The following is a 12,335-nucleotide window of genomic DNA, read 5'->3' as shown; positions in this document are numbered from 1 at the left end:
TAGGATAAATGATAACTCTTCCCGATTGAAGACTAAGTATAAATTTCCCCTGGAATTCCTCAGAGAGAAGATAATGTTCTCCCCAGTTCCTCCAGAGCTTTCACGTGCCTTCCTGCCCCATCATCTGAGGCTACTACTCATAGATGCCAAAATAGGGGCCCTCGCCCAGGGGGCATGCTCCCATAGTGGGTGTTCCAGGTCTTGGGAACACACTGGACCCCTGGAAGGGGCAGAAGTTGGTGTCCAGGAAATGAGAATCTATAGATTACCAAACCCCACCAATTATTCTGATACACAAGCCCTCCCCCTCCCCGACCCCCCAGGGCCATGTCCCTACTTGTCTGCGTCTTAGAGAATCACGGGTAAATGGAATTAACACTGTCCTCGACAATATACTTGCAGTTGTCTGATGAGTCCTTGACCATCTTACTGACAGTGAGCCCCAGAAGGTGGTAGGTCAGAAACTGAAAATAGAAGTGACAAGAACCTCGGAAGAAAACAAATGTGCTAGCTTAGAATTCACAACAGCTGTTGGTTTTAATGAATTTGAGAATGATTTGGAGAGAATTCCAAATCCCAATCCTTGACCTATGACCTTCTGCTGTGCTGATGCAGCAGGTCAGGCAGGGAGTGAGTGCTTACTCCACTACAGGCTGCTTCTTACTGTGGGGCTTTGACCCAAATCCCAGTAGCAACTCACAAGGGCCACATCTGTGCCCAAGGGCAAATAAGGTTCTGTTGCCTGATCCACACCCTTCTACAGGAGGCAGAGGAAGGCAAAGACAGATTCAGAGGTGAGGAACACTAAGGAAAAAGGAACTTTTCGCTCAGGTCCAGAGAAAGTCATGCCTTCAAGCTTTGCACTCTTTGTTCTTTTCTTATACAATTTCTCTTTAGGGTCCAGGCGAAAAGAACCATTGGAAATTCCCTCTTATAATGAGCCTAGATAGCCCTGGCCAAGTTCTCAGTGAATCTTAATGATTCTCCAAAGGTTAATAGAAGTTGTCATTGTTCCACCTCTCATTGTGTTAGGAACTGGCAGTCCCATTGTCCCTGTTAAAGAGAAATACCAGTGATGATTTGTCAAAACTCTCCCCTAGAGAAAATCCTCTTCTTAGCCCACAAAAATCCATTTCCTCTTCAGTAAACCCTCTGGGCAATGTGAGAGAGCATCTGTGGACAGGAGATTCAACTTTCTTCAGCCCACTTTGTGTGGTGGTATTGAAGAAAAATTAATCTGACACACAAGTGGAATGCAGCCCTAGCTTACTGGAATTCATTGCTTCTGACCCGTCTTTTTATCCATTATCTCACTGAGTATTAATTACAGCAAGTGGGATGGGGAGGGGGCAGTGATCCACCTGCTAGAGGTATAAAGCACAGCTCACAGTGTTTAACTAACTTACTCAGATCTTTGCGCTAGTGCTAAGTGTGGAGTTGGAGCTACCTGGAACCCAGGTCTCCTGATTCCTGGCTGTTTTGAAGGTAACTCAGGGTTTGTTTTAATCTGACATGGTAAGGCACGCAGACATGGGGACAACTGTCATGAGGAAAGAAATTTATTATACTCATAGGTCCCTAGAAGCCAAGGTCATGCCCCACCACAAAAAGCCACATGGCAGTACAAAGGCCAGATATAGACAGAGGCGGGGGGGGGGGGATTGGTGGGCTGAAGACTTTACCGTGGTTCTCCTAAGAAGAAAGAGGCAAAGCAATGTAGGCAGGTTCAGGATTGAATATAACGGCGGGCTCTGGGGGGTGGGGGCTGCCCCTAGTTGCCTGGTACCAGGCCCTCGGGTGATGAGGACAAGTGAATAATGGCCCAGGCTGGGAGCACCTGAGAGGCTGGAGGCTTTGGCTCTGGATTGGTTGGTTTGTATATCTAGGGGCACTTGCAGGCACCCGGGAATCTACTATCCCCAGGGATTAGCCAGCCTGGGAGAGGCGATCCCTCCACAGTAGCATGGCTCCAGAGAGCAGGCCATCAGAGATACAAAAAAAAAAAAAAAAAAAAAAAAAAAAAAAAAAAAAAAAGACATGGTCAGGGCACTCACTGATCCTGCCCCCTGGATGAATTTTATCACCCCCACTTTGAGGGCATTGCTGCCTGACTTCTTACAAATCCACTACATGGTGTAATCTCCTCTGCTTTCCTAAGCTAAACCAGGCCACAGGCTCTGTGACCCAGGGACCCCCTTCTCCTCCACTTTGACCAAACACGTGACCATGAAACTGAACTCATATCCCCTCGCTGGGATTTTTTTTTTCTGACTTGGGATCTTTTCAATACCACACACATGAGGTATCAGGGACTGTGCTCAAGCGAGCAGAGATTTTACAGATTCTCAGAGCGTCCCTGAGTGACAGTTCATTTTTCATAATGATCTATGATATTCATTTGTTGAAATTTTATTACTTTTGTAATTTAATTCAATTTTTCCCATTTCACTGCTGCTCGGGGCAGCGTTATCTTATTTGCCTCCCTCATCCTCCAGCTGAGGATGTTTCTCCTTTTATTACGAGCCACGATGGCATCCAGATTAAAGCCGCCTGCTCAATAGAACTGTTCCCAAAGGTGCCAGCCTTCCCTGAGCCCACCTCTGCTAGGGCAGCATTTTCAGGAAGACACCTGGTGGCAGTGATTTATCAAGCATTTTGGAGAATAATCGAGGCCTGACCTTCATCTTCTACTTAGAGATTAAAGATCCTATTCAGAAACATTTTCCTGCACTAGCAATCATAGAAATGAGCAAATAATACTGGAAGTGGGTTAGGACTATATTTTATGAAGATACAGATGAAGAATGTATTGAGCAACATCAAATTGACTTTAAAACATAGCGACATCAGGAGACATCTCCCTAAAGCTGAAGTCATGCACCGTTTTTTGAGAAATCCTGGAGGTATTTTAGGAAATGATTGATTTGGGCAGTGAGATGGAAGGGTCAGGAGCCGGTGAGAAGGGTCATGTGCAGGTAAGTCCTCTGGCTCACTGGCAGAGCTGCCACTTATCTGAATTAAAATTCAGAACCCGTGGGCACCTGTAGATACTGGAGGACTCTTTTGAGCAAATTTCATTTATATCTTTATATCTTTTACCCATATACCTTGTAGGTTTTTAAGGGTAGAAATACTGGGTCTATAGTTAAACATTACTTTAAAATAGAAGCTTGTTTCTCACTCCTAGCTCAGGAAAGACCGGATAGTAGATTCCCGGGTGCCTGCAAGTGCCTCTGGATATTCCAGAGGCTGCTAAGCGCCCCAGCGCGGGCCCTTTCTCCAGCATCTGGGGGGAAGAGTGGGCTTATTATAATCTCAAGATGCAGTGCTTTGCGTGTGAACACCAACTCAGCAGCCACGGCATCGGGCACAGGTCTGCCTTTTCCTGCTTGCCCAGGCTGGCTGATGTCTGATAGTCCTGTTTGGTTGGATTGACAGAAGCTTCTTTCAAAATGCCATCCTGAGCCAGTGCCTCTCTTTTTCTTTAACCACCCACTGGACTTTTTCAGCCTGGACGCTGACACTCAATAGAAGCATCTTTATTGGGAATGGTTCCAGTGTTTCCTTTTTTTCTTATTGATTGATTGATTGATTAAATCAATTGTATGACATTGGTCAACATTCCAGTGATTTCTAATTCCCAGTCCCACTTTCCATTGCTAGGCCTCCTTTTCTTTGTACTATTTTTTTTTTTAATGTGTTGGACTTAGACCATGTTGTCAGACCCACCAGGAGCACTTTTGGAAAATCTAGATGCCTGGGCTTAATCTGAATCTCTGGAGGGTGGGTGCTGGGGGCACCACCTTTCACATGTGATGGAAAGTCCCTAGTGATTCTGATGCCCAGAGAAATCTGACAGCTCTCTTCACCCTGGCCAGAGCCACCTTCACCTCTCACGTGAAACATTTCAGTGGCCTCCCACTTAGCGTCTCTGTTTCTACCCTTATCTCTCTGTGGCAGTGGTTCTCAAACTTGGCTGCACATTGCAACTCCATCAGAAGATTAAATGCCGGGCCTTGCCTGATTTAATTGATCTGAGATGGGACCTGAGCATTCAGAGTTATATCATCACAGGAAAACCATGGCTGCCAAGATGATCGCAATGGTCCATGGCTATTCTCCACATGCAGACAGAAGGGCCTTTTATAATTTTACATGTTGCTCATGTCAAGCTTCTGCCTAGTCCCCCTGAGGTTTCTGTTTTTGCTAGAGGAAAAAAAAACAAAACAAAAACAAACAAACAAAACACACACACACACAAAAAAACCACTGTCTAACAGTTGCCACAAAGACTCACGGGATTTGGCCTCTGTTGTCTAAGTTCATCCCCTACGGCCTCTTCTAGCTGACTCCACTCATCCCTGCTGGTTTTTTCCATATCTTTGAGCATCGCCATCTCAAGGACTTTGTACCATCTGGTCCCTTCGCCTGGAACATTCGTCCCTAAAAGCCATATGTCTTGCTCCGCCACCCCATTTGGTCCAGATTCCTGCTCAAATATCACCATCTCAGGGAAGCCTTCTTTCCTAAAACAGCTGCCCCCATTGCTCTCCATTGCCTTCCCTTGTTTTATTTTCTTCATAAGCATTTAATCCAACAAATAAACATTCTATGTGAATTTGCCATTTATTAGCTGTTTCACTCTCACAAAAATCCAAACTCTCCAAAGACAGAGTTTGTTTTATTTATTTATTGGATCCCCAACACACAGGAGGTGCTTAAAGTTCCTTGTGATGGATAGTGAATTGCTGCTGTTGGACTGTCTCGAAAACATGGGCGTTGGTGACCTGCCACTCATTACTAGGGACCTGTGAGTGGCAGCAGCCTGTGTTCTGGCTATGCGGTGCCTTCTGATAGCTTTACTGGCAGCTGCTTCACCTCCCCTATGGTAATGGTTGTAGAAAGAAGAGGATTTGACCCATAAACCCTGTGAATAAAACTACCTCTGTTCACCAAAAGTTGAAAGGAATGATGCCCTCTCAAGTTTTTGCTGGGAATTGCATCTATATGAGAAAGAAGCATCAATCTATTCTTTTGGGAAAACTGGGTTGTGTTTTTGTTTGTTTCATTTGGGAACTTTTATACTAAGTAGATTAAGTTAAGTGACTGAAATGTCCACATCTTAACATCCTATTAAGCCTAACTGGGTTTAAAGAACATTTAAAGACATCCAAACCTAAATGGAAGATCAAAATGAACTAATAGGTTGGTGCAGACATTTTTTCCGCCCTGCCTTTGTGCCGGTTAATGAAAGTGGTGCCTTCGTGCCTGTAGCCAATGAGCACTGAGGCCGGGCTCTCCGGGGGACTCTGGTGTGTCCTGACAACGGCCCTGGCTGCACTGTGCCCTGATGCCTTTTCATGGCACGCACCTGGCCCTCAGGACCACCCTCCATCGGCTAAGGCAACTTGCCACAACAGAAAAGTGGTCGGACTCAAGGCAGGCTTGTGAAAGTTATTTTGATGGCACTTCCTAGGGGAAAAACTCTCCAACCCTTGGAAATAAAATCCATCAGGCAACAGGATCTGTCAGTGATGGAAACGAGGAACAATTTAAGTCTGTTACACAGAGGTTTCACACTCAGTTAATTGAGCAGCCCACCCGGGAAGGTGTGAGGCCACATTGAATTGACACATATCGTCTCTTCTGTGTTTGATGTTCGCTTCCACGTTTATGCTTCCTATATCCTTACAGAATGGGTTCCGAAAAAGGGGTGTCCTTACTTCCTTTTTATTTTAAGGGGTTTCCAATTATTTTTTAATTGTTTTTGTTGATTTCACAGAGAGGAAGAGAGCGGGGGGGAGAGAGAGATAGAAACATCAATGAAGAGATACAATCATTGATCAGCTCCCTCCTGCACACCCCCTACTTGGGATTGAGTACAAATCCTGGGCATGTGCCCTGACCAGGAATTGAAATGTGCCCTACCTGGTTAGGCTCCATGGATAGAGCATTGGCTGTGGACAGAAGAGTCCCAAGTTTGATCCCAGTCAAGGGCACATGCCTGGGTTGTGGGCTCAATCCCCAGTGGGATCCTGTAGGAAGCAGCCAATCAACGACTCTCTCTCATCATTGATGTTTCTATCTCTCTCTCCCTCTTCCTTCCTCTCTGAAATCAATAAAAAAATATTTTTTTTAAAAAAAGAAAGAAATTCTACCTCCTGCTTCACAACTTGACTCAACACTAAGCCACACCAGTCAGGCAGAATCTCTAATTATTAAACCAATAATTATTCATTTGTGAAGACATTCAAATGAAATTGAAATTTTGGAAGTAATAAGTGTAAGTCTCTTTATATAATAGAATAAATAGGATTCCAGGTTTCAGAATATCACCTACAACCTGCTTTTTTCCCCCCTTACCCCCTTACCAATTTCTGATGGATGTCTTTCTACATGAATACGTAGCTGCATGGTGTTCCCCTGCATGAATAGACTATACGTTTTTAGCCAATCAGCTATCATGACATACTTAAGCTTGAACAGTTTTTGACCATTACAAATAATGACACTGAACATTCTTGTATTTTATCATTTCAGGATATTTGTGAAAATGTATAAAACAGAGCTACAGGGCTTTCAGAGGTCACGCACTCTACAGTTCTCCTACCCCTTCCTGTCATCTTTGTTACCACCTTGGCCCCCAGAGGCATTGCATTTGTCATCCAGGCTATCAGATACATGCCTAGAGGTAGAATTACTGGTTCTAAAACATTATAGCCATAAAATGCAATTGCTATTGTTAAATTGCTCTTCAAAATATTTATTTTGGATGAAATCTCTTTCCTTTTTGTTGCCAGTTGAAAGGCAGAATTGTGAGAAGTCCAGGGTGTGAGCCCAGCATCGTTTGATTATGTTTATTTTATAGGCAGAGATGCAATAAGTCTTTCCACGCCATTTCTACTCAGATAAGGAGGCCAGTCCCCTGGGAGCCAAGGAATGGTTATCAATGGAAATTTTAAAGATGATTCTGATTTTCTTTCACAAGCCAACAAAACAAATACACTGCCATAAATCCCTTAGCAACATACCTGACCCAGGGGAAGGTGCTGACAGTAGAAGCCACAATGGTGGTGGTGGTGAGGGGGTGGGGGCTGGTTTTCATTATTGTGATGATTGTTAGCACAATTATTCTTGAGCAATGCAATCATGTCTGGTCTGACGTTTGGCACAATCTTACTGGTTTTCCAAATGAGTTGCCATCTTTTAAAATCAGGAATTATGGAGTGATTCACGGTATTGTTCTGGAGTTTTATCTATGCCTTTGAGAAAACTCAGTTTATCCTGTGGCTCTTCATCTGGAGAGCAGAGGAGTTTTGGCACTTACAGGCACCTTTAGCCAAAACCAAATGGATTGCTTTGTGTCGGGTCTTTTCCACTTCGCCTACAAGACAAACTCATAGCTGCATTTCCTAAGATCCATCTATTATGCTTTCTGCTTGGTTAAGAGCCAGTGGGCATGCAAGTTTTTATCAATCTAGGGTTTCCCCTTTAAATAGCTTAAGTGGGAAATGGATGACAAAGTGTTATGAAGCAGCCTGGGTTGGGTCTTAAGAGCCTGGAGTCCAGTCGGTCTCCTGTGGGAGCTGGCTCTGGACCTCAGAGCTGGGTGGGGATTTCTGTGTTGGCAGAACCAGCGTCTACAGGGGGGATAAGAGGAGACCCCAGTGTGACTTAAGGCCTCGGGGCTCAGAGAGAACTCTGATTAGATCAGGATTTGAAACTAATCAAATCCTTTTCTTTCAATGGGCCTCAGTTTCCACTAAATCAGACATCAGGTAATGCCAGCAGTGGGCAAACAGACAAAGTGAACAGGGGACAGCTCTGTGTTGGAGGGTCAGTGGTAACCACCTTGGCTACACAGACCCCAGTGGTAATAGTGGGGGGAGGAGGGAAGAGAGTGGAGAGGGGCCACACTTCCCGCTGGCTCCTCCACCAGGAAACGCCCTCGCAGGAGCTGTCCTGGGGGAATGACTGCCTCACCAAAGGAAAATGAGGACAGGCTATGGCTACACAACAATAATGTATATTTTTAAACACCTTTTTAGTTGGAAATAAAACATCACTTAAAACTAGTCTTCAAGTTGTAATTTCCAGTTAAGCACATATAACTAATTACAAGAAAATCTTCATTTTTGGCACTCATGTATTTTTATTCACTCATATCTTGATTTGTGATGTTAGGAGCACTGTGCTCCATGGGGCCACGGCCAGGGGCAAGAGACCTAGCCCCTTTTTCCCCTCATCAAGTGGTTAGTCTGATGGAGATCAGTATCACAGAGGTAACCACACAGATATTAGTCAACCACAGTGGAAAAAAGACTCTAAAGGAGCAGCGGGTGTGCCCAACCTGGTCTGGTTGTGACTGAAGGACTGAATTGGCCTGCCAGGAGTTTTATTTGGACCATGTAGTATGGACCCACATCTCACTTTCAATTTGAATGAAAGGATTTTTAACACTTTTAATTCTTTGTCTTTCTTCTATGTAACCTGCAAGTACCACTTTGGGAGGTGGGTTGTGGTTTATTTAAAATAATTCTCTCTGATTATTTCACTTAGCACAGTATTCTCTAAGTGCATCCATGTTGTTACAAATGGCAAGATTTCATTCTTTTTATGGATGAGTAATATTCCCTTCTGTCTCTTTCTCCCCCCCCCTTTCCTCTCCATATCTTATCTCTCTTTGTTCATATCATATCTTCTTTATCTACTCACTTATTGATGGATACCTAGGTTGCTTCCTCGTCTTGTCTATTGTAAATAATGCTGCAGTGCTATATAGGTACATAAAGGGTGGGACAAAAGTTGTTCATCTGGAAAATAATACAAAATAATATAAAATACTAGAATAAACTGTGCTTTGAGTACTCACAACTGTAAACCTACTTTTGCCCCACCCTGTATATCTTTTCAAATTAATGTTTTTGTTTTCTTCAGATAAATACCCAGATGTTGAACTTCTGGTTTGGATAGTAGTTGTATTCTTAAATTTTTGAAGGACCTTCATACTGTTTTCAGTAGTGGCTGCACCAATTTACAGTCCCACCAATAATGCAAAAAGGTTCCCCTTTCTCTCCATCTTCTCCAAATACTATATGATTTCCCTTATGTGTCAAATCTAAAACAAAAAACAAATAAAACAAAGCAGAAACAGACTCTTAGATACAGAGAACAAACTGATGATTGCCAGAGGGGAGGAGAAAAGGAGAATGGGTGAGAAGGGTGAGAGGGAATAAGAGTTTAAAGATAAAAGTCATGGTGATGACATGTACAGCATAGGGAAAATAGTCAATATTATTGTAATAAACTTTGCATGGTGACCGATGGTCACTAGTATTGTGATGATCACATCATGAGAAATATAGTGTCGAGTCACTGTTGTACACCTGAAACTAATATATAATGTATGCCAACTATAATAAAAAATAAACAACGTATTCTGCCCTCATGAGAGAGAGTTAGGAAAACAATAGAAAAGAACAGAGCCAGGGTTTTACATGTGTTGAAATCGAAGCTTAGGAAAGCTTGAGAGGGTCCCCGTTTGTCTCCTGGCTGCAGGCTGTGCCCAGTTATTTACCTCCTAAGATCAAACCAAGGACCACAGATGGCAAGAGAGTGTCTGCAGCCTGTCCTCGCCACTGGGGAGAAATGTTGAGGGTCTTTCAGTGGCATTTTTATTCCCAAGAAGAGCACACGCTGCATTTCCTGTGCAGATCTGGGCCAGACCTGGATACTCCTTGTCCATATGTGTGCAAGCAAACCCGTTTGGCAATGTTGCCAATCTCCCATTTCACGTTGTTCTCCTCTGTCGCGAGCTCCACACCGAAAAACAACCACCACCAGTGCCACATGGCTTCAAAGATCAAAGGCCCAAGTTCTGAATATATTTCAAGCTGACTGTACTTCAAATGTTTTAAACATGTTCCTCCAGATGGGAAGCATGGGGCATTAAGGAGGTAAACCACATGTGCGTGAGCCGGGATGTGGTCTGTGCAGGACAGTGGGAAGGGAACAACGCTGATTCGTGTGTTTGCCTTCCCCTCAGGTCCGTATCTTCACGTACCTCATTGGACGGGAGGCTGCTTTTGCAGACAACCTCAAGTGGATGGCCTGTGCCAACAAAGGTAGGTCCCTCTGTCGGGCCTGGCTCTCAGTGCCTTCTCCTTGGATGTGCAGAAATCAAGATAGTCACGAGGAAGTGGAGAATTCCAGGAAAAGGCTGTGAGTCCTAAGATAAGGTCTGGGTGTTTCTAAATGATTTTTTTTATAAACTTGTAACAACTTCTCCCAAAATATGCTTATAAAGTTTGAGGACATAGTCTAGCAGAGTGGTTGAGCCTCTCGACTTTACTGCTCAGTAGCGGAGGGGCCTTGGGAGAGTTACTGTGGCAGAGCAGTTTACTGTGCACCAAATATCCACCTGCTTGCTCAGCATTCCTGGTCCCTTGAGCCCCAGTGGGGCCTCAACACTGGTTCTGGCCAATAGTCTGTAAGCAAAACCAACCTGGTCATTTCTGGAATAATGCGTTTAAGAGCTGGTGCAGTGGTATCTACACTCTGGCTCTTGTGAACTCTGAAACTACATAATGGAATAGTCATGAAAGGAACAGCCTTCATCCGCCTGGGGCCCTGAGTCACCACATGGAGCGAATGCCTTTCCACTCCCCCTGCCCCCTGCCACAGGCCAGCCCACACTGCATACATAGTGTGTGTGAGGAACCTTAGTGTTGAGCCACGAGGGTTTCCGGTTTCCGATGTTCCCATAGCATGACTTAGCCTACACAACCAGTTAAGTCTAGTTTGAGTTAAAACAAAGTTATTTTAGTTGCAAGCAACCAAAGTGGTTCCCTAAAATTAAAAAGAAGAGTGTTTTGGAGAGAGAGGGGAGTGACTCAGAATCTAGACAGAGAAAGGAAGCTTGTGTCCCAGGAGGACCAGGGAGCTATGTTTTTTTTTGTGTGTCTGTTTCCCCCCCTTCTTGATTTTTTTCTACACTCTGTGCATTCTTCCTCTCTGTAGGTAGACCTTCTCTGCTATGGCATGGGCATATTCAGATATCCCCACGCTATGCACACAGCAGGATATGATATTAGATAAGATTTTATATCTTCTCCATTTCAGACTGGTCTGCAACTTAAATTCTGATTTTTAAGTCTCCTAATTTCCCCTCAAAAATGATCATGATCCCAGCTTGGTCCAGGTTCCCTCAGCCATGCTGATTCGGGTGTGGGCAGAGATAAACATATGCACTCTGAGGGGCCCAGAACTGGGTGGGGGTAGGAAGTTCCCATAGAATAGGGCCATGGCCAGGCAAATGAACCTCAGCCTATCTTTCCCATTGCTTGGCATTGTCTTCAATTATCTGCTTCTTCTTGCAACAATATTTTAAGCAAGTCTCATTTCCCTCAATGAGCAAGTGGAGACCTGCATGGAAGTCAACATTTCCTTGAAGCTATAAATAACATATTCTATGATTAATTTAGTGTATTGGCTGGCTCCCCTCACTATAGGTATCAGTAATATGATTATCTCAGAGCTAATGCATTTGGCTCCATTTCAGGGGACACAGGGGAGGACCGCGGGCAGGAGGGGGTGGAAGCTGAGGCATCCTGTTTCCTTGGGGGAAAGGGTCTATTCTTGAAACAATTTTTGGAGTTTTGTTGACATTTGCAAATCTTGAGTGAGCTCCACTTTTCCTGTTTTTCTTTTCCCCTTTATTCTGCGGTCTTAAAAAAAAAAAAAAAGTTCTTTTCCATTTATTTTTTTAAATGTTGCTGTTATTCTTGCCACGTTGAGTTGCAGTTCTCCCATCGGCTAGGATGCAGTTAGTCATGGGTTATTGTTTTTACCACTGTCTGTGTCCAGCTGATGAAAATTACTCGAATTGAAGTCTTGTCTTAATCAACTAATATTACACCATAATTTAGCTTTAGTCATTGTTTATAAGAATCTCTGAAGCATCCTTTTGAAGATGGTTTAGTCAACTTGGAGTATTTCAGGGCCTGGCTATAGCATGCAGCCCTTTATATTGAAAAGTTCTGAGTACAGACACTTGGAAAATCCAAGAAAGTAATAGTAGCCGCTGAGCTGGCCTGGCCTTGGATTCCACAGTGATTCTCCTTCCCTTCCTGTCTAAATCCAGTCATTTCCTCCCCTGCCAGGGCCAGGCCCTCTCAGAAGTTTCACCTCCTCACTCTGCTTCTCTCCTGAAGGGCCTCGGGAATAAAATGTCATTGTTTACCACTCTTCAAAGTAGCAGCTGCCATCAAAACGTTAGGTTCCAGTCATCTGTGCCCATATAAACACTGGCTTTGTGTTGCGTCAGTTATGGGGTT

The 12,335-nt window shown here is 44.0% G+C and overlaps 1 protein-coding gene across 3 annotated transcripts in view; it reads left to right on the top strand.

Moving 5' to 3' along the window:
• The window catches only part of CACNA2D3 (calcium voltage-gated channel auxiliary subunit alpha2delta 3), a 773,665-nt gene that overhangs the window by 469,945 nt on the left and 291,385 nt on the right, over positions 1-12,335 (top strand). For all 3 annotated transcript variants that reach the window (XR_004986777.2, XM_036430835.2, XM_036430833.2), the window contains exon 12: positions 10,046-10,124. Coding sequence is in view for 2 of the 3 variants with exons in the window: in XM_036430835.2 (XP_036286728.1) it covers positions 10,046-10,124 (79 nt within the window). In the remaining variant the exon portion in view is untranslated. The remainder of the gene's footprint in view (positions 1-10,045; positions 10,125-12,335) is intronic.

The sequence above is a fragment of the Pipistrellus kuhlii genome, unplaced genomic scaffold (assembly GCF_014108245.1).
Source record: "Pipistrellus kuhlii isolate mPipKuh1 unplaced genomic scaffold, mPipKuh1.p scaffold_m20_p_11, whole genome shotgun sequence".
NCBI classification, from domain to species: domain Eukaryota; kingdom Metazoa; phylum Chordata; class Mammalia; order Chiroptera; family Vespertilionidae; genus Pipistrellus; species Pipistrellus kuhlii.
Note: the sequence above shows the minus strand (reverse complement) of the source record. Positions and strands in the feature narration are given on the sequence as shown.